At 40.6% G+C, this 25723-nt stretch overlaps 1 protein-coding gene across 1 annotated transcript in view; it reads right to left on the bottom strand.

Moving 5' to 3' along the window:
• Nucleotides 1-2226: 2226 nt before the first annotated feature.
• The window catches only part of LANCL3 (LanC like family member 3), a 97665-nt gene continuing 74168 nt past the window's right edge, over nt 2227-25723 (bottom strand). The window contains exons 2-5 of the mRNA XM_007127768.4: nt 21106-21229; nt 19992-20189; nt 12144-12351; nt 2227-5227 (exon numbers count right to left, since the gene is read on the bottom strand). Of these exons, the coding sequence (XP_007127830.1) occupies nt 5068-5227; nt 12144-12351; nt 19992-20189; nt 21106-21229 (690 nt within the window). The 3' untranslated portion in view covers nt 2227-5067. The remainder of the gene's footprint in view (nt 5228-12143; nt 12352-19991; nt 20190-21105; nt 21230-25723) is intronic.

The following is a 25723-nucleotide window of genomic DNA, read 5'->3' as shown; positions in this document are numbered from 1 at the left end:
AGTTTTCCCAGCACCACTTATTGAAGAGACTGTCTTTTCTCCATTGTATATCCTTGCCTCCTTTGTCATACATTAGTTGACCACAGGTGCGTGGGTTTATCTCTGGGTTTTCTATCCTGTTCCATTGATCTATATTTCTGTTTTTGTGCCAGTACCATACTGTTTTGATTACTGTAGCTTTGTAGTATAGAAGATGACTGGTTTTTAGCAGCATTAAACGTGCCTTCACAACTCACGCTGAGATGCTGGGCTGAGGCAAGCTTTCCTCCACCCACCCCCTTGCCTGCCTTCTCATTTGCTTTCCTTGCCAAGTTTATGCCAAAATCACCTGGCCTTGGCGAATATGAGGCTTTGTCATTTTTCTATCGATTTGGGACAGTGTTTCCTTCCAGGTCCCCAAAGGAAGGCCTTATATGCCGTGGAGAGTATATTTCTATTGCTCTATGTCATGCAGTTCTGAGGCCTGAATTAAAGTGCAGACCAAACTCAACCCCAAATTACTTTCTTTCCCAGTTCATGTTTTCTCTGCAGACCTAGCCTGCAGCTCCTTTTCTCAAGTTACTGGCACTGTAATCCTTTGTTTCCAGTGAGAAAAATAAATATTTCCATTAAAAGGAGCTCCCCAGGGGCTTCCCTGGTGGTGCAGTGGTTGAGAGTCCGCCTGCCGATGCAGGGGATGCGGGTTCGTGCCCTGGTCCGGGAAGATCCCGCATGCCACGGGGCGGCTGGGCCCGTGAGCCATGGACACTGCGCCTGCGCGCGTCCGGAGCCTGTGCTCCACAACGGGAGAGGCCACAGCAGTGAGAGGCCCGGGTACTGGAAAAAAAAAAAAAAAAAAAAAAAAAAAAAAAAAAAAAAAAGGAGCTCCCCAGTGAACCAGCCTATTCCTTTGTACTCAGCCCCAGTGAATCAGAACTTTCTGAGGCACAAATGCTATAGTCAGGATTGGTTCTAGAATATAAAGAACATACTTTGTGTTTACCCATCAAGGGATCCAGACTCCAAGCTCTGCATCCAGACAGGGAGATTCCATTTGGCTGAAATGCTTACTTAAAATCATAATTGAGGGCTTCCCTGGTGGCGCAGAGGTTGAGAGTCCGCCTGCCGATGCAGGGAACACGGGTTCGTGCCTGCGCGTCCGGAGCCTGCGCTCCGCAACGGGAGAGGCCACAACAGTGAGAGGCCCGCGTACCGCAAAAAAAAAAAAAGAAAAAAAAATCATAATTGAGCATGGTTTTGCATGCACGTAATAGGTACTTAAAATATAGCTTCCCTTTTAAACATATAAAGGACCTGCCTATTATAAAACTCTCTTATATCCATTTTATCACTGACTACCCTGTGAGGTGGAGAGGGTGATGGTGATGATGATGGTGATTACAGATGCCCATGGAGGTCACCGAGCAAGGATTTGAGATTTCCAAAACAGGGCTCTTTGCATTACTAATGTTTTTTTCTTTTAATCATGTGTTCCCTGAACATGGCTATAAATCACAAACTTACATTTGTTGCATTGAAATTATTGAGATTTGCTCTCTCCAGAAATTGAAACAATTTGAACACTGTCTTGATTAAAATCTTAAGTGTGTGGGCTTCCCTGGTGGCGCAGTGGTTGAGAGTCCACCTGCCGATGCAGGGGACACGGGTTCGTGCCCCGGTCCGGGAGGATCCCACGTGCCGCGGAGCGGCTGGGCCCGTGAGCCATGGCCGCTGAGCCTGCGCGTCCGGAGCCTGTGCTCCGCAATGGGAGAGGCCGCAACAGTGAGAGGCCCGCGTACCGCAAAAAAGAAAAAAAAATCTTAAGTGTGTCAAAGAAAGTTAAAGATACAAATTGCCATGGAAAAGTTCCAATTTAGCACAGGCCAAGAAAATGACTCTGTTTCTCAGAGTTATCAGAAAGTGAATACAATTATCTTAATAGTGTAGTCAATTACCTAAAGAAGCACAGGGGAATATATGCTCTCAAACCTCTGTTCTCAGTTACCAGGTTACAAATGGAATAAAAAAGTAAAATCTGATGACTGAAATGGGATTAGGCAAAATAAAGATACATGGGGGGGGGTACATGAAAGAGAAGGTACATAATTGTGTTAATGAAGCAAAAAACACGGAGTTGTAATATTTTCCAAAACTTCCTGTTCTCCAAGCATAAGGCAGTCTCCCCCATTGTTGAGAGATTCTTTCAATCTATCCTCAAATTTCCACTGTTACCTTCAGGTTTATAATTGTTCATATGACATATAGTAAATAACATTAAAGTTATATTAGTGGTGGTGAAAATACCCTCATAGCCTTCAAGAGGCAACACACTTCAGTGCTATTCAAAAAAGAATATGACATTGAAGGGAACAGGTTGGTTTATTAAACAAGAAGTGACATGCCACACTTTTCTACAGCAACACTAAAGGGTCTTTTTCCCACTTCTTGGGAAAACAAGATAGAAGACCATCTACCCAAACTTGTAATTCTACTCTCTCAGGAAAATAAAAACGTTCAACATGTTTAAGTGCTAAACAAGCTTATCCTTGTTTCTAATTTACTGAGGGGTCACTTCATAAAGACACAAACATGGCCTTTTCTTGGATTTGACAAAATGGTTGCCTTATCACAACGATTAGCTCAACAACATCATAGTTACCGTACTGGACCTTAGAAGGGCAGGTGAGCAGAAATGAGTCCAGTTTTTCTGAAGTTCCTAGAGATGAAACTGGTATGTTGAGCTAGATTATCACTTCTTAGTGCTTAGGTCTTAAGTATGAATGGTGGAAGGATAAGCAAACAGAAGCAGAAGCTAACTTCCTAGGGTATTTTGTTCACTGCTGTATCCCCAGGTTCTAGTCTAGAATACCAAATACATACACATGGGAAGTGAAACCCTGGGTCTGAATCCTCATTCTGCCCCTTCCTAACTGTGAGACTTTGGATCAATTACGTAAATCGCCTTGAAGGGTTGCTGGACGATGAAAAAAAGCATGCATTCTATAAAGCCCTGTATATTGAATGCTTATCACTGTCAGCCTATAGGGGTCAGATGAAATGAATTTAAATCCAGATGGTGGAAAGCAGCTACCACGATCATTTCAAAAGGAGACTACTTTGTAGAAGGCATTTTGTCTTAAGGCTTTCTGAGAGGTCCTTGACCATTCATGAAAGAACTTGTAGAACCCAACTTTGGGAGTCACCTGAAAGCTGCTATTTATGTGGTATTGCCCCATTCTGAGTATGTTCAAAGATGAACAATTGAGGCCAATTTTATATACTTATATCTGAGGATGTGAAAATGAAACAATGAGCTACAAACGTACATGCTTTTCAAAACCACTTTGTCCTAGTTTGTTCTGATGAGCGCAAACATAAAGAGAGTCAGAAAATATCCAGACAGTTCTTACCTTTCTTCAGCCCCAGATTCTTTGAGAATCTTGCAAATGCTAGAGAGCCTCTTCCCAGAAAAAAGAGCGCGCGCATGTGCGTGCACGCGCAAGCGTGCGCGCACACACACACACACACACACACATTTTTAGGCAACAAAATATTCCCCAACTCCTCCCAAAGTTCATCTATGAATCAAGAAGTTAGGAACTACTGAACTGAATAAGCGCTTAGGTATCTATCTATCTATCTAGATACATATCTAGATATATATACATCCTGATGTAAACCTAAGCACTTAATGATACATATTCTACATCTATCACGTATATCCAAGTATTTAATGACTATTTAAATAATTGTTAAATCTTATACAGTATGCAATTTCCTCCTCACTCTGATATATGTAATTGACACTGACCAAATTCTAGAAAACGGATAAAGTCATGTTCTGAGCATTGAAGTGACAGATGCTCCCGCAATGTTCTGGAAACCACTATTTACTTGAAGTAGCTTTACAGCTTCTATGTGTTTATTATGGCAGGGCTGAATTTAATATGACAACTTGGCTCACTGGGTATTGTAGACAAATTCTAGTGGAGCCTGTGTCTTGGAGGGTAAGGTGATCAGCCAGGGAGTTCACGCATCTCTTCATCTTACACTATAAAATTGAGCAGTGTTCTTTTCATAATCACTGGTCCCTTTCTAGGCCACTGTGTGCCTGTCCCAGGGGACACAGTATTCCATCCAAGGCGGAAATGACCCACCTTCGTAGTGGTTACCCTGATCTTTGAGATGAGTGATTTTTTCCACGAGTATATTTTACAGTTCAGCTAATAGCTTCACAGGGATTACATAAGCATTTAAAAAATTACAATAGACAGTACACAGCTTATGCTTCAAATTGAGAAAAACACTTGACAGTATAACACTTGCTACAGTATTTGCTAGCCTGTGAATTTTGCTCTTCTAATTGAACTTTTGGAAAGAAAAAGGAACCCAGGAAGAGAGACGCTCTAAGACCTAAGGGTCTTAGAGGAATTTGGGGGTTTAAACTAAGTTATGATATGACCTCTTTAAAGTGCCCAGGGTAATGATAAAAAATAGAGATTCATATGCAAATTTCTCCATTCATTAAAAATCATGAATTTCAATAAGTAAAGGCAAAGGACAACCAAGAGTTTCCCTTTTTGTCCTTCGGCAACCTGACACGTCCCTCCTAGCAGTTTTAGCTGGGCAATTACTTTAGTTTTCTGATCGTCTTTATTTCTGAATTTAGGGGTGGAGGGCACCCACAAATGGTCAAATTCTCTCTCCAATTGCAAAGGTCTTTTTGGCATTTCATTGCCATAGTCCACATTTCAATTTTGTTTTCTATCCCGCAAGTGAAAGACAGATGATTTCTCTTTCCCTTTTTCCTCTGATCTCTGGTCTCACATCTATCCCCTGAACTATTCCATCTCTAGGGGTTTTAGAAGAGTTGTGGTGGCTTTATGTTTGCAGGTTCTCACATTGTTCTCCCTTCAATCAGGTATCATGTTGCCTTCACCTGCTTGCTCCCTCCCTTCCCTCCGACAGCAATGTTAAGGCTCATGGTTGTGATACCATTGAATGTGGCTTATGTGGGAACTGCCTCAGGTAGTAGGCTCAGGAAATCTCAGGAACCTTCTGCAGGGCCACGGTGGGACACGGAGCCTTCTAAACAAAGACGCTGAAGAGAGGGAACTCAGCCTGGTTGGGCTGCAGCAGATCGATCAGAAAGCACACCGTCCCGGAGAAGCCTTCATACAAGCTGTATATACTTTCAAGGACCCGGGAACCAGCCTTGAATTCCTCGGTAAATAAAAATTCAGCAAACCTAAGAGAAGGAGAAAATATGAACAGTTTTCACACGAGTGTTTCCATATTATTGGCCCTGGGTTGCTTCTTCCTCCTCTCTGCTAAGTTCAAGTTTTAGCATCATTCTCTTTCCAGACGTGTATAATATCTTAAGGAAGCCTTCTTCCCTGTTAAAAAACGGAGAAGCCGGGCCTCCCTGGTGGCGCAGTGGTTGCGCGTCCGCCTGCCGATGCAGGGAAACCGGGTTCGCGCCCCGGTCCGGGAGGATCCCACATGCCGCGGAGCGGCTGGGCCCGTGAGCCATGGCCGCTGAGCCTGCGCGTCCGGAGCCTGTGCTCCGCAACGGGAGAGGCCACAACAGAGAGAAGCCCGCATACCACAAAAAAACACACGCACAAAAAAACGGAGAAGCCATTATGCCCTTGTGTATGTTTCACAACAGATCATGTTGGCAAGCAAATTCAACTATTTTCAGCATTTGCAAAGCAAAGCAGTTTCTGAGGATTTCATTCCTTCTGTCATCCGATAATTAAAAGCAAAAAAGACAGATAAATAGCCATAATTTTATCTTGAATAGAAGCAAGCTGATATAGGCCTCTGCCTTTAAAAAAGGTAAATATGCTGTGTTTCTGCAGGCATATTATTTCTGAGCTAGGTTTCATTTATATGTGACAGAGCGCAGAGACTGAAAATAAATGGGCAAGATTTTATACAATCTGTGCTTTGGGCAAACAAAAGAATAAGATGAATGGGAAAAGGCGAGCAACATTTTATAATCATGACATCAAACGGCAAACTCAGCTACAAGATAGATTATTTTTAGGACACCTGCCTTAAAAATAAATCACTGACCTCTAAATTCTCTATGAGAGATCTTTTTTCTTTTACCTGTATTTGCCACAAAGCCTATTCAAATCATTTATAATGAGTAACATTTTTAGTAGCTTACAGGTTTTAAAGTGCTGTCACCTCTTTACAGACTTGCTCTACCCATTCCCATCAACAACAAAAATAATCACCAATTCAGAGGCTAGAGCTCACAGGTTGAAAAGGCCTGACAGCTGATTCTGCCATAAATTTAGATTATTGCTACTACATAGGGGGTCCTCTGAAGAGTAATTACTTGTTTGATCTTTTTAGGGCTCTTAGAATTGATGGTAGCTTAAAATAAATTAGCAGGAAACATACTGCAATTCTGTCTGGGACAATTTTTCTCTCAACTGTTTTCCTGAATATGCAACAATTTTTAATGGAAGTCAAAATTTTAAACAGTAGAATAATGATGCATCTTAAGAGTTAATTCAAAATTTGTGGGCTTCCCTGGTGGCGCAGTGGTTGCGCGTCCGCCTGCCGGTGCGGGGGAACCGGGTTCGCGCCCCGGTCTGGGAGGATCCCACATGCCGCGGAGCGGCTGGGCCCGTGGGCCATGGCCGCTGGGCCTGCGCGTCCGGAGCCTGTGCTCCGCAACGGGAGAGGCCACGGCAGAGGGAGGCCCGCATACCACAAAAAAAAAAAAAAAAAAAAAAAAAATTTTGTAATTACACACTGCAACTTCATGGTATAGCTTCAAGGAGTCTTAACTGTTTTAGTGCTATGGATCATTTGGCAGCCTGGACTCCTTCTCAGAAAAAAAAAAAGTCTTCAAATATGTAAAGAAAAATACACAGAATTCCCAAGGAAATTAATTATATTAAAGCATGGTTAGCAAAAAATTTTCAACCAAATTTGTGATACAGTGATATATGGATTCTTTATTAACACATTAAATAACAAGATCTAGTAGTGGGTCTAATAACTGCTGACATTTCTAGGTAGTGATGGGAGTAAAATATATTTCACAATATCTGCAACAAGACTAATAACATGAGAATATCTATGACATCTATTGGTGACAGAGTTACAGCTACTGCGAATTCAGAATTGAAGGAAATGCTACATTTCAGCTTGAAATGTAATACTTTTCTTAAGTAAATTCACGAATCCTAGATTGCGAAACCCTGGTGTAGCAGGAAGAGGAAGAGCTTTGGGGTTGCAATATGCAACTCTGATAATTTCAAGTTACATGACCTTTGGCAAATTTCTTAATCTGACTTTAAAACGGTGAAGTTGCAGAATTGCATGAGATTATCTGTAAAGATCAAAGATACCATATATTAGGGCTCTGAGCAAAGAGCAAGCATTTGATACATGGTAAACAGAATGTTTTCACAAAAACATAGTATAGCAGAATATTTGTAAAATAGAGAAAACCATCCCACCACATTTTAAGAGAAATCCACAGTTAATTATGCTCCCTCCTCTGACCTTTTTCCCCCCTAGGGTTAGATTTATTTATTACATTATTGAAATCATAGTCTGTATAATATTTAGTATCCTACATTTTTTTTATTTAAAAGTAATATGATAAACATTTTTTGTGCTTTTCAAAATAACTTCTAAATGATATATAGCAATTTACAAGAGTACCAGCAATGTGTGAGAGTAGCAGTTTCATTGTATTCTGACCTATACAACATGTTATCATACTAAAGTGAAAATGATTGTTTCTAAAATCTACCCAATGGTGCAAAATTCAAACTAACAAATTCATTTTTCTAAAACACTCTGTCAAAATAGAAGTCAGAATGGTAATTATGGAACTAAAAAGAATTACAGACACTGATAACATTACATATCAAAACCTATTGACTATGACCAAAACTGAACTCAGAGGAAAATTCATTGATCTGAGTTGTTGTTGTTGTTGTTATTGTTGATGTTATAAAGATGGAAGGTATTCTAATTAAGCACTTTTAAAAAACTGTAGAAAATAACAAAATAAAGGGAAGGAACACTGGAAAATCAAAAATAAAGGCAGAAAACAATGCATTAGGAAGCAAAAGAGAAAAACAAAAATAATTAATAAAAACCAAAAGCCAGTTCCTCGAAAGGATAAGCAACATAGACAAAATGCTGGTGTGTCTGGCCAAAAAGGAAAACCATTAGGAATGTGAAATGGCATGTAATCACAGACATGGGAAATTTTAAATATCATGGAACTATATACTGTTAGAACTTTATGTCAAACATTCGAAAATACATATGAACTAGATGCTTTTATAGTAGTTTATTCACTACCAAAAATAATTCAAAAAGAGGTAGAAAACCTGAATAATTAAATAATCATAGAAGAAACTGAAAAGGTGGTCAAATATTTTTCTGGAACCATAAATTCCAACTCTGTGTTAAAAGAGTAGTAGGCAATGACCAAGCAATGTTTATTCCAGGAAGGTACATATTGTTTGACTTCACTGTTTTAGGAGCGGCCAAAGGAAGTCTCCCCAGTTTGGACCACACCATATTTAACTTTGAGTTATGATGAAGTGGAAATTTCAGTACACTAAACAATTAAATGCAATGCCCAAACAATATTCAGATATTACCTGCACATTTTCAGTCTTTACCTGTAAGTGAGAAATTTAAGTTGTCTGAAGGGCCCTGTAATCCCAGACTTATAATTAAGACTCTGTAAACTAGGACCAGTCTCCCAGAAAATAGAGGGGTTGTTCTGATTCTTTTTAATAGGCTTTCTAGAGAATGACAACCCCGATGAAATTTATTCCAAAGGTGATATCACATTAGCCTAAGGAAGATCCCAAATGACTTTTTCTCCCTATATTTGGGAAATAAAGGGTCAGGTTGCAACCTAAACAGATTAGGGAGCCATCAATCAAAATATATTAACAGACTTCCAAAACAATGGAGCTACAAATGGGGGACTCACATATGTTAGTATTTTTCCTTCTGTGCATACATGCAAATATCATAAAGGGTATTTTATGGGTTTTTTTAAAGATCGAATATTAGATAAATTGCCTTGGGAAGACCTCTCTGACAAAATGACTTTTGAGTGATGGTCTGAATGAAGTAAGAGAACTGGGACATATACGTAGAAAATGAACATCACAGGTGAAGGAGACCAAAACTTCAAAGGCCTTGAGGTAGAGTGTACCTGGCATCTTAACAGAGTCACAAGGAAGCCACTGTGGTGCAAAGAACCAGGAGCAAGACAAGTAGGGCATGATATCAGAGATGTAATGGGAGGCAAGATCCTGGAGGGCTTTTTGTTCAGAGAACAGACTTTGGCTTTTACTCTGATTCATGTGGGAAGCCATCAGATTATCCTGAACAGAGGAGTGTCATAATCCGACATGATACATATTATAAGAAGCAAATTTAAAAGATCACGGTGAAACACAGACTCACTCTTAATGAAATCAGCATAAAGGCAAGGATGTTTATTATCCTTATTTTTATTGAACATTGTTATGGAGATTCTGACCCAGGTGATAGGAAATGAAAAAAAAAGAGTATATAGTTGAGAATGGAAGTAACAAAATTATAATTATTTGCAGATAATATGTGTGCCTACTTAGAAAACCCAATGGAATCTAATAGAAAGATTAATGGAGTTCAGTAAGGTAGCCAGATATATCATTTTGATATTTATCAAAACTAAGATGTTTGTAAGATAAAATGCAGATTTATATGAGAGAAGGGCATCTTAGATTGCTAAACTGCAATAATATGTACGTTTTTTAAAGTCTTCATAAATGCCAGTAATAAGTGACCTGAAAACATAAGGGAGGAAAAGATTCCACTCACAATCCTGGAAACATAAAATACATAGTAAGAAAATTAACAAGAAACATACAAGTCCTTCTTCATAAGATCAAAACTTTACCAAATGACATTTTTACAAACTTAAATAAAGGGAAAACATACCATACTCTTGGATGGAAAAACTCAATATTCTAAAAATGTGAATTCTCACTAACATATAAATTCATTGAAATTCCAATCAAATGTCCGTAGGATTTTTTAATTTTTGAAAAATTGACTCTAAAATACAATTGGAAGAATAAATGAGAGAGAACAGCTAAGAACTAGAAATAAATGAATAATGAAACATGGAAAGTTCAGAAACAAACCCACACATTTATATAAATTCAGTTTATGATAAAACTGGAATTTCAAATGATTGGGGTAATTGGCCAACAGATGTTATGGGAAAGTTTTGTTTTTTCATTAAAAAACACAAAGATAGGGCTTCCCTGGTGGCGCAGTGGTTGAGAGTCCGCCTGCCGATGCAGGGGACATGGGTTCGTGCCCCGGTTCGGGAAGATCCCACATGCCGCAGAGCGGCTAAAAAAAAAACAAACAAACCACAAAGACAGATATCCATCTGACACTATTTTAAAAAGTAAGCTCTAAACTAATCAATGATTTAAAAGTTAAAGTAACTTCTAAATTGGTGGGAGAAATGGGTGAAGGGGTACAAATTTATTTTTAAAATGAAAATAAAATCATAAAAGTATTAAAAGTCAATGTAAATTAATATTTTTACAATCTTAGAGTGGGAAAGGTCTTTTTAACTATAACACAAAGTCCAGAAATCTTGAAAGTTTGACAACTTTATCAAGAAAAATACTTAAAATTTTTGTCTGGCAAAAGACCATGAACTAAGTTGAAAGAAAAATGGCAAAGTAGAAAAATATTTACAGCATATATTGACAAAGAGTTACAGTCCTCAAAATAAGCATCACAATAGGAAAAAATGGGCAAAAGACAAAGACAGTTTAAAATACCTCTGGATTTAACGACTTCAATTTAAAAATTGTTCTCATAGTGCACAGAAAGGTATGTATTGGATATTTGGGACAATTTTGTTTGTATTAGTAAAGATTGCACATATACCAAGCGTCCATTACTTAAAGATTGGTTAAATTAATCATGGTACAACTATAATAAATAACTATATAGTCATTAAAACAATGAGATAGATCTATACAAGCTGAAATAAAGGATGTCCCTTAAAAATTGTTTATTTAAAATTATAAACTGCAAACAGTATGTATAGTACTGTTATACATAATTGTAGGATCTTATTAATATGTACGTCTAATACATATATATATGTATATATAGGAACATACATTCATGCATAGAGAAATGTCTAGAAGGATATAACTCAAATTGTTAATGATAATAACAGTGAACACTTACATTGCAGTTACTATGTGCCAGGCACTGTTCTAAATGATAAATGAGGCCATTATGCTAAGTGAAATAAGCCAGTCACAAAAAGACAAATACTCATGATAACACTTACATGAGGAATGTACAACAGTCAGTCAAGCTCATAGAAGCAGAAAATACAATGAGGGCTGCCAAAGGCTGGGGTGGGGGAGGGGAAATGGGGAGTTTTTGCTCAATGGGTATGAAGTTTGTTACTGAAGGTGAATAAGGTCTAGAGATCTGCTGTCCAATATTGTGCCTATAGCTAACAAGATATTACTGTACATTTTAAAATATGCTAAGAGAATAGATCTCATATTAAGTGTTCTCACCACAATAAAAAAAAAAAATCACAAATATACATATCCTTTGGCCCAGTAATTCCACTTCTAGGGATTTACTTACAGATATACCCATAAGTGAACAAAATGATATATGTACAAGGTTTTTCATCATAGCATTATAGGTAATGCAAAATACTGGAAAGAATCCAAATTGCTCTCCATATGGGACTGGTTAAATAAACTATGGCTCATTCAGAAGATGTAATTCTATGCAGCAATAAAAATGAAAAGTCCTTTATTTACTGATTTAGGGTGATCGTTAAGATAGCGAAGTGCTACCATTTGTAACAAAAAAGAGGGACAAAATATTACATATATGCCTATCTGCTTGTGTATATATACAGATATGTATATCCCTGAGAAGATAACTAAGAGACTGGTAACTGACTGTCTCCTGGGAAGAGAACTAAATTGCTATAGTGCACAGTGAAGTATTTCTTTTTACACTTTAAAACTGTGTGACTCTATTACCTATTCAGAACATTAATTGTATTAACATTTGGAGAAAAAAAAAACATGCAAAGAAAGGCTGACCTTTGGGCCCGGTAGATGTATTTAGAGTTTCCTGTGAGCCGGTATAGCAGCAGGAAGACATAGGCACTGCCAGCTACCCCGTGGCAAATCCCTGGCCCCTTCTTTAGCAGGCCCTTCTGCCACGTGAGTTCCCCACACCGGATACATGTGTCCAGGTACTGTGGTTTCTTGGAAACCAGATAAGCTTTTGCAAACAGATAGGCAATTCCTGTGAAAACATCAAAGACATTAGAGGTGATTTTCAGGGCTTAATACTATAGAGCGAAACTTCTCAAACTCTAAGAGGCTCACAAATCACCAATGTATTGGTAAAATATCCACTCTAATCTAGTAGGTCTGAGATGGGCCCAGAGATACTGCATTTCTTATGACGGCCCTTCGGGGGACCACATTTTGAGTAGCAAGGCTATAGGATCTTCTCCAAGGGAGTCTTATTTTACCTGTGAGATTTAGTTTAAGTTGTTTGAATTGTATGGTGATACTGGCCCTGAGAGAAAGAGCAACAAGTATCTAGATTGATAAAATCCATAATTTACAAATGGGTTAATACTTGATGACACATACCCTGGTAAGCATTATGCATATCTGGCTATTTGGAATGGCTAAATGTTTACACAGTTTGCCCATTCCCCCACGGATGTTCAGAATCTGTAATGTTAGAGTACTTATAACTACACACCTTTTCTTAAGAGCCAAATTGGGAGTCCTTCCAAAAACAACAATGATCCCAAGTGACCTGGCCAAGACTCTGGCTTCAGCTGTGAAGTGAGGCCCTCCCCACTTGATTGTTCCAAGGAAAGACACGTTCCTTCAAAACTCCTCAGCCAAGGCAATCCCAATTACACAGGCAGGAATGGAAACAAGAGAAGTGACAGCTATTAATAGAAACAATTTCCCCCAAGTTCCAGGTGCCCATAGTCAGAGAGGAGATTAATAACAGAAGATCACTCTCTCTCCTGCCTCACCTACCCTTCTCGTATACAAAGTGGGAAAGACTGGAATTTAGTAGATATTTTGAATAGCTCATCCATCAAGGTTATCTCTGCCTTTGTCTTTGACTAGCCTATTTTACAACTGTGTGAAGACAGAAATTACCTTGTAGAAAACTGACAGTAATGTAAATAATACCTGTCTCTAGAAACTCACATTCTGTCCGGTAAATGCTGCATTGACTTCCCTCAGTCTTCATGGAAGCAGCTAGTTTCTGCATCTATTAAGTAAATTCATGTCAGCGTTCCTAATAGCCTAGAAATATGTCCACTCTTTGGATTTTCCTTTGAACCAGTTGTAATACCTTTGTGGTTCCCTCATTAATTTATGAGTTAAAATTGTTGACATATGTTTATGTTTGTATGAGAGTCATGATTTTATTCTCTTTTAAAAATGTATCCTTTAATACTCCCTATGACGAACACATAACAATGGGCTCTCCTCAGCCAGTGCTTTCCAGTCAACCACTGACAATGGTCACCTATAGCACTGTCCTCCTTCAGTTTTAGGAAGAAAGTGTCATTCCCACAAAGAATGATTTTTAAAAGAATTGAACTTAGTTAATTACACATTCATTCATTCACTGTATCCATTCATTTGAAATTGCTCATTGATGATCTGCTGTATACACAGCCCTAGGCAGGGCCAGCTTCATGGGCATGTGACCTGTACAGCCTCACAAAGGGCCTCCAGAAGGGCCCCACCCTGGATTGAACACTCTTTTGTTGCCATCTTGAAATTCTTAATCATTTTTTTAAAAAGGGGTCTGCATGTTTATTTTGTACTGGGTCCCCCAAATTATGTCACCAGTTCTGGCCCTGGGTGATATAAAATAAATGCTAAACACGATTCCTGCCCTTCAGGAAGGCACTGTCTAGAAAGGGAGAGAAAAATATGTACTTTTGACTGATACATAATAAGACATGTAGTTCATGATGCTGTGGGGACATGAAATGAATGGCCCTGAAAATAATACTACAGGGATCAGAAAAATGGAAGTTCCATGAGGGAGACAGTCAGGGGAAGCTTTGATGGAAGTAAGGCTTTCTTCAGGACTGTGTAGGATGCATAGGAAACTTCAGGCCTGAGGAGATGGAGAGAGAGCATTCCAGGCATCAAATCAGCAAGGGTAAAGTTTCTAAGCCACAATAAAGAAGTCACATGAAGACCAGTGGGGCAGTGTTCTAAGCAACCATGGGCTGGAAGGGTAGATTGGGCTCACATTTTGGATGATTTTACAAGTCCAGTTGGGCAGCTTGGACTGTATTCGTGGGCAGTAGGGAACCAGTGGGAGCGTTTTGTTGTGCATTGGTTGGTTTATATTTTTAATGATGTGATTAGTATTATAGACAAAATGCCCCACTGTGGGGTCAACCAAGACTGAAAGAAGGGCAATAGGGTACTTATGAGCAGATCGTGTCAGCAGAAAGATGGCAAAGAGGCTAATGAAAGAGACAGCTCACAGGATGGGTGGCTGTTTAGATATTAATTGAGCACCTACTATATACCAGGACAGTAGTAGGTGCTAAGGTTTTTAAAAGCCCCTGCCAGGGCTTCCCTGGTGGCGCAGTGGTTAAGAATCCTCCTGCCAATGCAGGGGACACGGGTTTGAGCCCTGGTCCGGGAAGATCCCACATGCCGCGGAGCAACTAAGCCCGTGCGCCACAACCACTGAGCCTGCGCTCTAGAGCCTGCGCGCCACAACTGCTGAAGCCTGCACTGTAGAGCCCATGAGCCACAACTACTGAAGCCCACGCGCCTAGAGCCCGTGCTCCACAGCAAGAGAAGCCACCGCAGTGAGAAGCCCACGCACTGCAACGAAGACCCAACGCAGCCAAAAATTAAATAAATGAATAAATAAATAAATTTATTAAAAAAAAGAGAGAAGCAGATGGTTTAAATAAATAAATAAATAAATAAAAGCCCCTGCCTTCATTAGTCTTTACAACCTAACTGGGGCTTTCATTAGGCTACGTGAGGGGACAGAGAGGCGTTGAGGAAGCACAGAGGAAGGCTCCTAACTGACACTTGGAAGTAGGAAAGGCCCACTGGTGAAATGACACCATCTAACCTGGGTACCAAAGGAGGAGGAGGAACATGCCAGGTGAACCAGAAGCCCTTGGTGCTCTAACGGATCCCTTTACTTTACTGGCAGGTGCCCCATCCCCCAGCTGCTGTGAGTTGACTGCTGACAAAGCTCACTGCTGCCCTCTTCTTGGGAGATATGGCCTCAGCCAAAGGGGTGGCTATGCTATGCACTTCCCCCAGCAGGTTTTGGCCAATGATTGGCTACCTCAAGACAGAGCAACTCTGTGGTGGCATCTGTGCTTCTTAGCTTCCCCCCCACCCCAGAATCCAGGTGAAGCTACTCTCCAGGTGAGACACAGAGAGCCCTTTGCCACCCAGCTCCTACTCCGTCCTCCCGCCACTTCTCCCCCATGCCCTCCATGAAGCGTTTACTTCAGTGAAACCAAACCACCCCACAGTTCCCCTTCCTTCATCATGCGGTTCCATGCCTCTGACTGACTTTTCTTGGAACAAACTTCCCACCTTTCTTAGTCTAACTTATCTCAGGCATCACCTCCTCCAGGAAGCCTTCCCGGAACCTGGAGGAGGACCAGAAATCCCTCCTTTGAGCTCCCATCACTCCTTATACAAACCTTAGCACTCACACAGCATCATATTAAAATTACCTGTTTTTTAATATAAATAATTTTTAAATTGAAGTATAGTTGATTTGTAATATTATATTCGTTTCAGGTGTACCGGATAGTGATTCAGTATTTTTACAGACTAAACTCCATTAAAAGTTATTACAAGATGACTATAATTCCCTGTGCTATACAATATATCCTTGTTGCTTATCTATTTTATACATAGTAGTGTGTATTTCTTAATCTCCTACCCCCATCTTGCCCCTCCTCCCTTCCTTCTCCCCACTGGTACCCACTGGTACCCACTAGTTTGTTTTCTACATCTGTAAGTCTGTTGAAATTACTTGTTTTCATGGCTGCCGCCCCTAGTACTGTGCCCGCTACCCAAGGGCAGGTACTGTCTTGTTCATTTTTGCTCCCCGATCTGTGGCATGGTGTTTGACACATGGCAAGGCCTCCACAAATGTCTGCTGACCCTATAATGTCCCATTTCTCACCCCAGCGCAGGCCGATGCTGAAGCGGAGATGAAAGATGTGGAAGGAAGACGGGTTGAGATGGTCTAATTGCTAAACCAGGCCACTAGCCCCAGGCAGCTTAATGGGTATTGATCCTATGGTTCTGGCCAGAGACAAAGGGCCTCTTCCTGCAGCCTGGATCATGGAATGGTACATGGACAGGACCTTGAAAAACTTCTACACCTATTGTCTCCTTACCTAACCTAATGAAATCCACAATAAGGTGGCTTAATCTAAAAGGAAAGGACGATGGATTTCTTTGCTTTTGCTGGGAACGGTGTCATTTCATCCTGGGAACACTGATTATTGTGCATTGACATGAAACCCGGAGGCAGCAATGATATATGTCTTTGTCAAATACAAATGGGAAAATGAATTATTTCTTAAGAAGTATGGTTTGAGAGGCTAAATCTTAGAAACATGTGATCCAGCAGAGCCTCGTGATAGCCAGACTTGGCACGTTTTGTTTCAACATCCTAGAGAATCAGCACACAGGTCCATTCTGGGATCCGGAATTTCACCGAAGCACGCATTGTACGGTGTGCGCTACAAAGCTTAGTGACCAAAGACACCTGCACTGTACAAGTACTTACTGTTCTCTATTCAAAGTCACCTACCCAGGAGCCCTCATGAAATGATTTTAAAAAAATATAGCTACGCCTGTGTTTCACCCAAGTAAAGGAAATGCGCTGTCAGTGTGACCACAGTAACGATGTAACATAATGCGATCTAGAGTTTCTTTTAGCCACAGCATTTGTTTTAATGACTTTGTAAATGACTTTTGTCCTGTATTACAGAATCTTTAAGGCTCGGAAGGGGTCAGGTGAATCTGCCTGCTATACTTCGTTGTATTTATTGAGAAAAACTCTACGCCGCACTGGGTATTTACAAATGTGGGTGTCTGCAAATCTTTTGGGCCATATCCCTCAGGAACGGTATGGGGTCCACAGGATTAAAGGGGTCTGTGGTGAAAAAAAGACCGAGTTTCACTGCTCCACCTCAATGCACTCCTTTCACAGATGAACAAAGGCACAAAAGAAACAAAGTGGTTTTCTCAAGGTTACTTAGCTGGTTAGTGTTGGAACTACAATTAGAACCCAGAGTTATTAACTTAAGAGTCCAGAAGTATATTCACAGCTCATAAATGATAACTAAGGCTGTCAGCTGTAGAGGTGGGTTGAAGGAAAGTCAATAGGAAACAATCATAGTATCACTGATGAAGATAAGGTATCACTGATGAAGTTCCACACTGTGGATTATTTCTGGCAGGGTTTTAATCACAGAATCAGTCTGCCGCCCCAAACCATCTGCACTGTTCATAAATCTACTCTCAAAAAATCTTCTCCTCACATAAGTGAGAATTATTTTTCTAGGTCACTTCTTGTTTTAGAATTTTTGGACAGCTTTCTGTTGCCAACTTCAGAGGCATCTTGATGGTCTTTAACCTGCACTTATCAGATTTATAATCACCCTTGATGCTATTTTTAGCACATCTCTTAAAAGGAAGACCAATACCCTTGAGATGGAAGTGAGGGTTGGCATACATAATGGGCTCCATTTGGTTCTTTATTCATTTGTGAATTAGTTTATTTTTGGCAGTCCAGTGAATATGAGGATTGAATGATTTTGCCCTGCAACCTGCGTTTAATCTAACCAAGATACTGAACATGAATGATAAATGAGGATAAATAAAGTCCCCAAGGTGATGAATACTATGCTGTACTATTATGGTCCATGATTTACAAAGACAGATGGGATGTGATGTACAGAGAGAATGGAATAACTGCCCTTCAAGAACCCCACATCAATTAAGTGACCCAGCCACTCATTTTAGTAAATTATCTTCCCACCCTTCACAGGGCTTTTAGTATACATTGAATCCTTTCAAAATAGGCTGTATTTAATTTGGGACATCTCCAAAATTCAAGGATCCTGGGGTGCTTGGAGGATACCCAAAGGCCTTCACTGAAAATGATTAAAGGGGATAGGAAATGGGAGTGTTGAGCGTAACATGAACAGATATCATTTCCAGAATGGTAAACAACTGCTGCTTTTCTTCAGAAAGTTCAAAGCAAGAGAAAGGTGGGCTCAAATGATCACTGGTGGGAACTAGCCTGGACATAATGCACAATGCCCTGGCGCTGGTACAAGCACACACAGGAGCCTTTGAAGTCCTTCCTTAAGTAACAATGGCAGGCAGAGAAAATATGGCCAATGGTCTAAGACTTCTATTATTCGTCCCCTCAAACTGTACTAAATTCCAGTTGGATTAAAGAACATTAATTAGGTAAGGAGGGGAAAGGAAGTAATAAAAATCAGGTAACAAATGAAAGAGAAATCAAATATATTTTAAAGCTGTACTCATGGCACTGAAGCATAGCCTTGAAAATTAAATAACACTCCTAATCAAAAATGTGTGTGTTGGGCTTCCCTGGTGGCGCAGTGGTTGGGAATCCACCTGCCAGTGCAGGGGACATGGGTTCGAGCCCTGGTCTGGGAGCATCCCACGTGCCGCGGAGCAACTGAGCCCGTGCACCACAGCTGCTGAGCCTGCGCTCTAGCGCCCGCGAGCCACAACTACTGAGGCCCGTGCGCCTGGAGCCCGTGCTCCGCAACGAGGGAGGCCACCGCAGTGAGAGGCCCGTGCATTGCAGTCAGGAGTGGTCCCCGCTCACCGCAACTAGAGAAAGTCCATGCACAGCAATGAAGACTCAACACAGCCAAAAATAAATAAATAAAATAAATTTATAAAAAAAAATGTGTGTGTTATTTTGGTATTTTAAGTCTCTCCTCTGGCCAATTGACCAAAATGCACTGTCTTTTTTGAATTGCCCCTACTCTAAGGCCTAATTAGCAGTGTAATGGGATTGAAAAAAAAAGGGAAAAGATGGGGTCTGATAAGTTTCCAGGCTCGATTCCAGAGAGTTCACTGCAAATGGCTTCTCATTTCTCTAGACTTTTCATTGGGTGATAATGGAAACCGTCATTTGGAGAAGAATTACAGAACAGTCCATCTTCAACCTTAATGTGTGTACAAATCACCTAGGGATCTTGTTGAAGTGCAGATTCGGATTCAGTGGGGCTGGGGTGGGGCCTGAGATTCTGGATATCTAACAAACTCCCGTGCCCCTAGTCCAGGGACCACGTTTTGAACTGCCAGGTTCCAGATCTGCACTGTCCCATGAAGTTACTGAGCGCTTGCAACGTGGCTAGTCTGTATCAGGATGGGATGTAAGTATAACAGAGACACGGGATTTCAAAGACTGGATATTTTAAAAATATGAAGTCACTCGATTTTTAAATTGGTTGCATGTTGAAATAATATCTGGCGTATATTGGGGTAGATCTATTATTAAATTTCATTTCGCCTGTTTCTTTCTATGTTTTTAACAGGGCTACTAGAAAGTTAATTTCATATGTGGCTCGTATTATATTTTGTTGGACAGCACTAGTTTAATTTGTATACAAATATTGTAGATAAAGATCATATATTTTTTAAACACAGGATCATTTCTGGACATCCTTTACTGATGGAGACTTTCTTGGCTTTGAAAAGTTTCTTCTTGACCTTTTCATCTCCCATGGTAATGGCATAAGATGAGAAATACCCTCACTTCTCAGAAAAGGCACCCATCTTTGGCTAAGCCCAAGGAAAGGCAATGCTATCAGATAATAACACGAGTGAGACCTGGGGCGCCGTGGCACCAGTGCACCAGCTCGTTCTCCCTCTCGATGGCCTCGCCGAGCTCAGGTGGCCAGTTGCAGTTCTGTTCCTGCTCCATAAGGAAGTCCACGCTCTGCCACACCAGCTCCTGATCTGAGGGCTTAAGGTGCTCATGGTAAGAAAGAAGCATCTGGAGGATGGACGACAGGCCATGAGCTGCTCCTATATAGACAAGCAAAGCATCATTAATTCACCTAATTGGGAGGAGAACCAGTTTGAAGTCTGGGCGTAAGTATTACAGATTGATGAAGGGGTTGGGGAAAGCCAGGCATTCTAGGCAAAAGGAACAGGCACAAAGGTTACAAAGGTATGAGAACACTTTGCCTGCTGGAGACTATGCTGGACAGAACCAGGGAAGGGAGAGATAAAGCTTGAGTTTGGAGAGGGAGGCAGGCAATCTACCAAGAGGCTTGCAAGTCATGCTTGCAGGGAGTGATGGGGAGCCACTGAAGGATTCACAGGGGTAGTAACTAACTTTCACTTTACAAGCCTCATATCTCAAAAGTAGTCATTGTGATTCAGTAGTCTGTTATTAATCCACTAATATTAAAAACTTGAAACTGTCAGTGGCTGAATCCTGCTTCCCTGTGCAGAGGTACTATTGGCAGTGAGCATATAAGCTGTTAATTTTCAGCAAAATTAGGCCAGTGAATTCACAATCGAGAATAAAGGATTTTAGTCTTTAGTGAAAGTCATTGTTAAAATAGCTCCATTTCTTTTTTTTCTTTTTTGTTTTAACATCTTTATTGGAGTATAATTGCTTTACAATGTCATGTTAGTTTCTGCTGTATAACAAAGTGAATCAGCTATATGTGTACATATATCCCCATATCCCCTCCCTCTTGCGTCTCCCTCCCACCCAAATAGCTCCATTTCTGACAGGTAGACTCTGAAAACAAATATGAAATTGTGCTTTATAGTATCCATCAATACTTGTTTTTAAATGGCCTTTCAAAGGGTTCCCAGTGAAAGCAAAAGTGATGACCTATGTCAAAAACAAAATCTTCCAGTCTTTAGCCAATGCTGCTGTTCAGAGACTGCCTTCCTCCTCCAGGCCTTTGCCAACACCCTCACTCACCCAAGTATTCGGTTCCATAGTAAGAATACATCAGGGGGAATGGTTTCCTCTTTTTCATGGCATATTGCTTCCCGGAGTCCAGGATTGCCTGGCAAATTGATTTGATCTGTGCTGGGGTCAGCACCTGAGTAAGGAAAAGAAGCAGAAATCAAGTCAGGATCTTCATTATTTCTCAGACACCGGATTTTCTTGCTTAAAAAGTCCATCAGCATATCCCCCCAGTCCTTTTCCTATTTGTAAATAAGCTCAGCCCACCATACCTTTTTTTTTTAAAACCACTGATTCTCTCTTCGTTGTCAAGTTTATCTCCCCTCTTCAGAAAATTTGCAGTTCTGATGGGCAACACACACCTTTACTGCTATAGGTTTTTATAAATGGCAGAGACCACCTAACAGCTGTTATATCATTAATCCTTGTCACAGGAACAAGAAGTTGCTCCGGAAAGAACAAAGACTGGTCCTAAGCGACCATGCTTAGCAAAGCTGTTACTTCTGACGTATGGCGCGGGTCTGCCTCAGACAATGGGCCTTCAGTTTGTGTCATTTCGGCTGTGCTTATAAAGCCACAATTCTATGACAAGGTGCTGCATGACAGACCCGCTGGAGCCTTTTGCAGTCCATGAAGGAAACCAAAGTCCAATAAGGACCAAGGCAAAAGAACTTTTACTATCAAAATGATGCTGAATAGAGAATGGCTAAAAGGACGTCTCCCATATTTTATTCAATCTAGGTACCGTAAGTTTTAGGGCTATACAGGTTAAAATGTTCTCAAGCCTACAAAGCATCATTGCATTTATTAGGGTTCTGCTCACATTTGCAATGTTCTCTGTCTGCCACTCTGCCCCGGGGCACACTGGATGCTCCCTTTGGCACAGCACCTGTCACCTGTTGTGTTCTCTCTGTCTCTCTCTACTGGATGATCAGATGCAAAGACTGTGATGTCTCATCATTTTGGTATCCTTGGTTCCTGACTCTGAGCCCGAGGGGGCCTTTGGTAACTGATAAGCGAGTAAGTGCCAGGTGGACTGCCATGAAAAGCAGAGCCCCCCTCTCCTCTTTTCTTTATTCCCCCCCTCCCTCCCTCCTCCCCTTCCTTCCACCACTACTTCCTGATAAGCGAGTAAGTGCCAGGTGGACTGCCATGAAAAGCAGAGCCCCCCCTCTCCTCTTTTCTTTATTCACCCCCTCCCTCCCTCTTCCCCTTCCTTCCACAATTATTTCTTAAGCCCTTACTATAAGCAGGAAAGCCTGTTCTAGACGCTGGAGACACAACAGTGAACAACATGACAAGACCTTTACTCTCATGAAGCCAACCTTCCAAAAAGGCAGACCTACACAGGAAAAGTACTAGCCAGAGTAACCAAAAAAAAAGAAAAAATCACCTAAAGTTCAGCCTTAGCCTGACTGGATGAATCTGGGATCAAGGAACAATCTATTGGATTTTGGCCTTTCTCCGAAGACTCACACATCAAATTTTCCTACCTGATAGATGCCATTAGACTCACCCATTCCTTTTGAAATAACTAATGATTTCTTAAGTCTTAACTTGCTCCTCTGATTTACGCAACATTAGAAGGGCAAAATATAATCCAGGTTGTGGCCCCTTCAAATCCAGCATTTAATTTGGAAAAATAATCACATAAAGAGGAAGTTGTTCATTAATTAATTCTGCCAGTTAACATTACTGAGCTACTATTCCAGTGAGGCCCTCTAGCAGGTATTGTGGGGGAAACTCTAGAAAGCCTAGGACACATTTTTTTTTCCTACAAGGAACTTACTATCCAGCACTGGAGATAGACATAGACAAAAGTCTACAATAGAGTGATTAAAGTTCATGAGCCCACCTCACACCAGTCAGAATGGCCATCATCAAAAAGTCTACGAATAATAAATGCTGGAGAGGGTGTGGAGAAAAGGGAACCCTCTTGCACTGCTGGTGGGAATGTAAATTGATACAGCCACTATGGAGAACAGTATGGAGGTTCCTTAAAAAACGAAAAATTGTACTACCATACGATCTAGCAATCCCACTACTGGGCATATACCCTGAGAAAACCATAATTCCAAAAGAGTCATGTACCACAATGTTCATTGCAGCTCTGTTTACAATAGCCAGGACATGGAAGCAACCTAAGTGTCCATCGACAGATGAATGAATAAAGAAGATGTAGCACATATACACAATGGAATATTAGTCACCCATAAAAAAGAATGAAATAATGCCATTTGCAGCAACATGGATGGACCTAGAGATTATCACACTAAGTGAAGTAAGTCAGATAAAGACAAATATCATATGATATGACTTATATGTGGAATCTAAAACAATGATATAAATGAGCTTATTTACAAAAGAAAAATAGACTCACTGACATAGAAAAAAACTTGTGGTTACCAAAGGGGAAAGGGGGGGAGGGATTAAATTGGGAATTTGGCATTAACAGATACATATTACTATATATAAAATAGATAAACAACAAAGACCTACTGTATAGCACAGGGAACTACATTCAACATCTTGTAATAACCTATAAGGGAAAAGAATCTGAAAAGGAATATATGTGTGTATATATATATATAACTGAACCACTTTGCTGTACACTTGAAATACTGTAAATCAACTATACTTCAATTAAAAAAATTTTTTTAATTAAAAAAAAAGTTCATGAACCCAGGCAGGGGTGGAAAGAAACAGTAATGCAGAATATTTAACACATCAGCTTCACTAAGACTTCATCTCCTCATTTTCCATCTGGTTGCTCAGAAACAATTACGTCATGGGTTCCAACTTAAGTTTCCCTTTTATTAGGTACCTATCTTTGCTTCTTGGGTTTACTCCTCCTTTCTGCCTAAGAATCCTAAAGACCCTATCTTCCCATGCCTTCCCACCGTCATTTCAGGGCTCAGCCTTGGGTCTTTCCTTAGCTGCATGGCACATTTCTCCTAAATGATTTCTTCCTCTGCATCCGTTCGAATTGTTACCAAAATTTCATTTGCCACTGACAACATCTTACTCTCTCTGTACCTTTATCAGCACCAACTGATCTCACATTTAGTCTTACTCTATGTAATATCTTGCATCATCAGCCTCATATCGACCCCTCCATCCTGGCTTACTCTCAGAAACCTGCCAAGAGCCTCAAAGGGCATGAACTTAAGAGGAGTCTATCCTGGTCCCATCCCATAATTTCCTGGGAATATATCTGGCTCTTCACCTGAACTGAGGTCCTGTATGCCACTATTGGTCTTGAATCCATGTGACAGAGGCAGTTTTTGTGATAGGAAAAGGCCACTGGATTTTCAGGGTATGTACTCATTTGAATGACTAAAATTCTCCCTATTTGACTTCTGTGCTGATAATTGAAAACTGGATTATTCTTTCCTCAGCTGAACATTTATTCATGTCTCCTTTCTCTCCCCGCCCCACCTGCTTGTTTTTAACCCAGAAAAGGAAAATCAACTTTGGTTCTATGTGGTGCCCTCTTTCTTTCCATCCCTGATCCACAGCTCAGAATAGAGAATGAGTTTATAAAATATTTCAAAACGTCCCCGGTCATGCATCATGTCTGGGTGGTTTCCTCTTATCTCGCAGAAACACTGTGAAAAACAAAGAGAAACGGCGCTTGTCGGGCCGGATAAAGACCAGTTATAAGTGCAGTTCTTTATCGCTGGGAACAGACAAGACCTACCCTTGGCTTTATTGATCAGCAAATAAAAAGGGGAAAAACAGTGTACATGAAAAGTGTGCAGAGGAGAGCACTGAAGAAGAGGATACTGGTCCCCGCCCAACACACAGTACGTTAGGAAGAAAGGAGATGAGACACGGGGCAGGGGCTGCTTCGTGTTCTCTCATTTTGTCTGCCCTCTCAGACATCCCTCCAGGCCGCGCTCCCAGCACAGAGGAACACACGAGCGCACACACTTCCAAGAAGACGGCCTCCGTGCTGCTGAAACACTCTGAGGCCTTGGGAATGAGGAAATGGCATTTCCACTGGGGAAAAAAGTGACTGGCGATGGCAGAGAGCAGCTCCCTGCGCATTAGGCCTTTATCAGAACAAACCCAAATTCCCTCTCCTGTATCTGTAGCACATAAGGCTATGCATGTGTTGATGTCTTGGATGGATTTGGTTCCTTTTTTAAAAAAAAATTTTTAAATTAAAGTATAGTTGATTGAGAATGTTGTGTTAATTTCAGCTGTACAGCAAAGTGACTCAGTTATACACATATATATATTCTTTTTTTATATTCTTTTCCATTATGGTTTATCCCAGGATATTGAATACAGTTCCCTGTGCTATACAGTAGGACCTTGCTGTTTATCCATCCTATACGTAATAGTTTGCATCTGCTAACCCCAAACTCCCAGTCCATCCTACCCCCCACGTCCCTCCTCCTTGGCAACCACAAGTCTGTTCTCTATGTCTGTGAGTCTGTTTCGGTTCATTTGTGGTATATTTTATTTATTTATTTATAAAAAATTATTTATTTTTAAAAACATCTTTATTGGAGTATAATTGCTTCACAATAGTGTGTTAGTTTCTGCTGTATAACAAAGTGAATCAGCTATACGTATACATATATCCCCACATCCCCTCCCTCTAGCGTCTCCCTCCCACCCT

The sequence above is a fragment of the Physeter macrocephalus genome, chromosome 21 (genome assembly GCF_002837175.3).
Source record: "Physeter macrocephalus isolate SW-GA chromosome 21, ASM283717v5, whole genome shotgun sequence".
NCBI classification, from domain to species: domain Eukaryota; kingdom Metazoa; phylum Chordata; class Mammalia; order Artiodactyla; family Physeteridae; genus Physeter; species Physeter macrocephalus.
The sequence above is the reverse complement of the archived record's forward strand: the minus strand, read 5'-3'. Positions and strand labels throughout refer to the sequence as shown.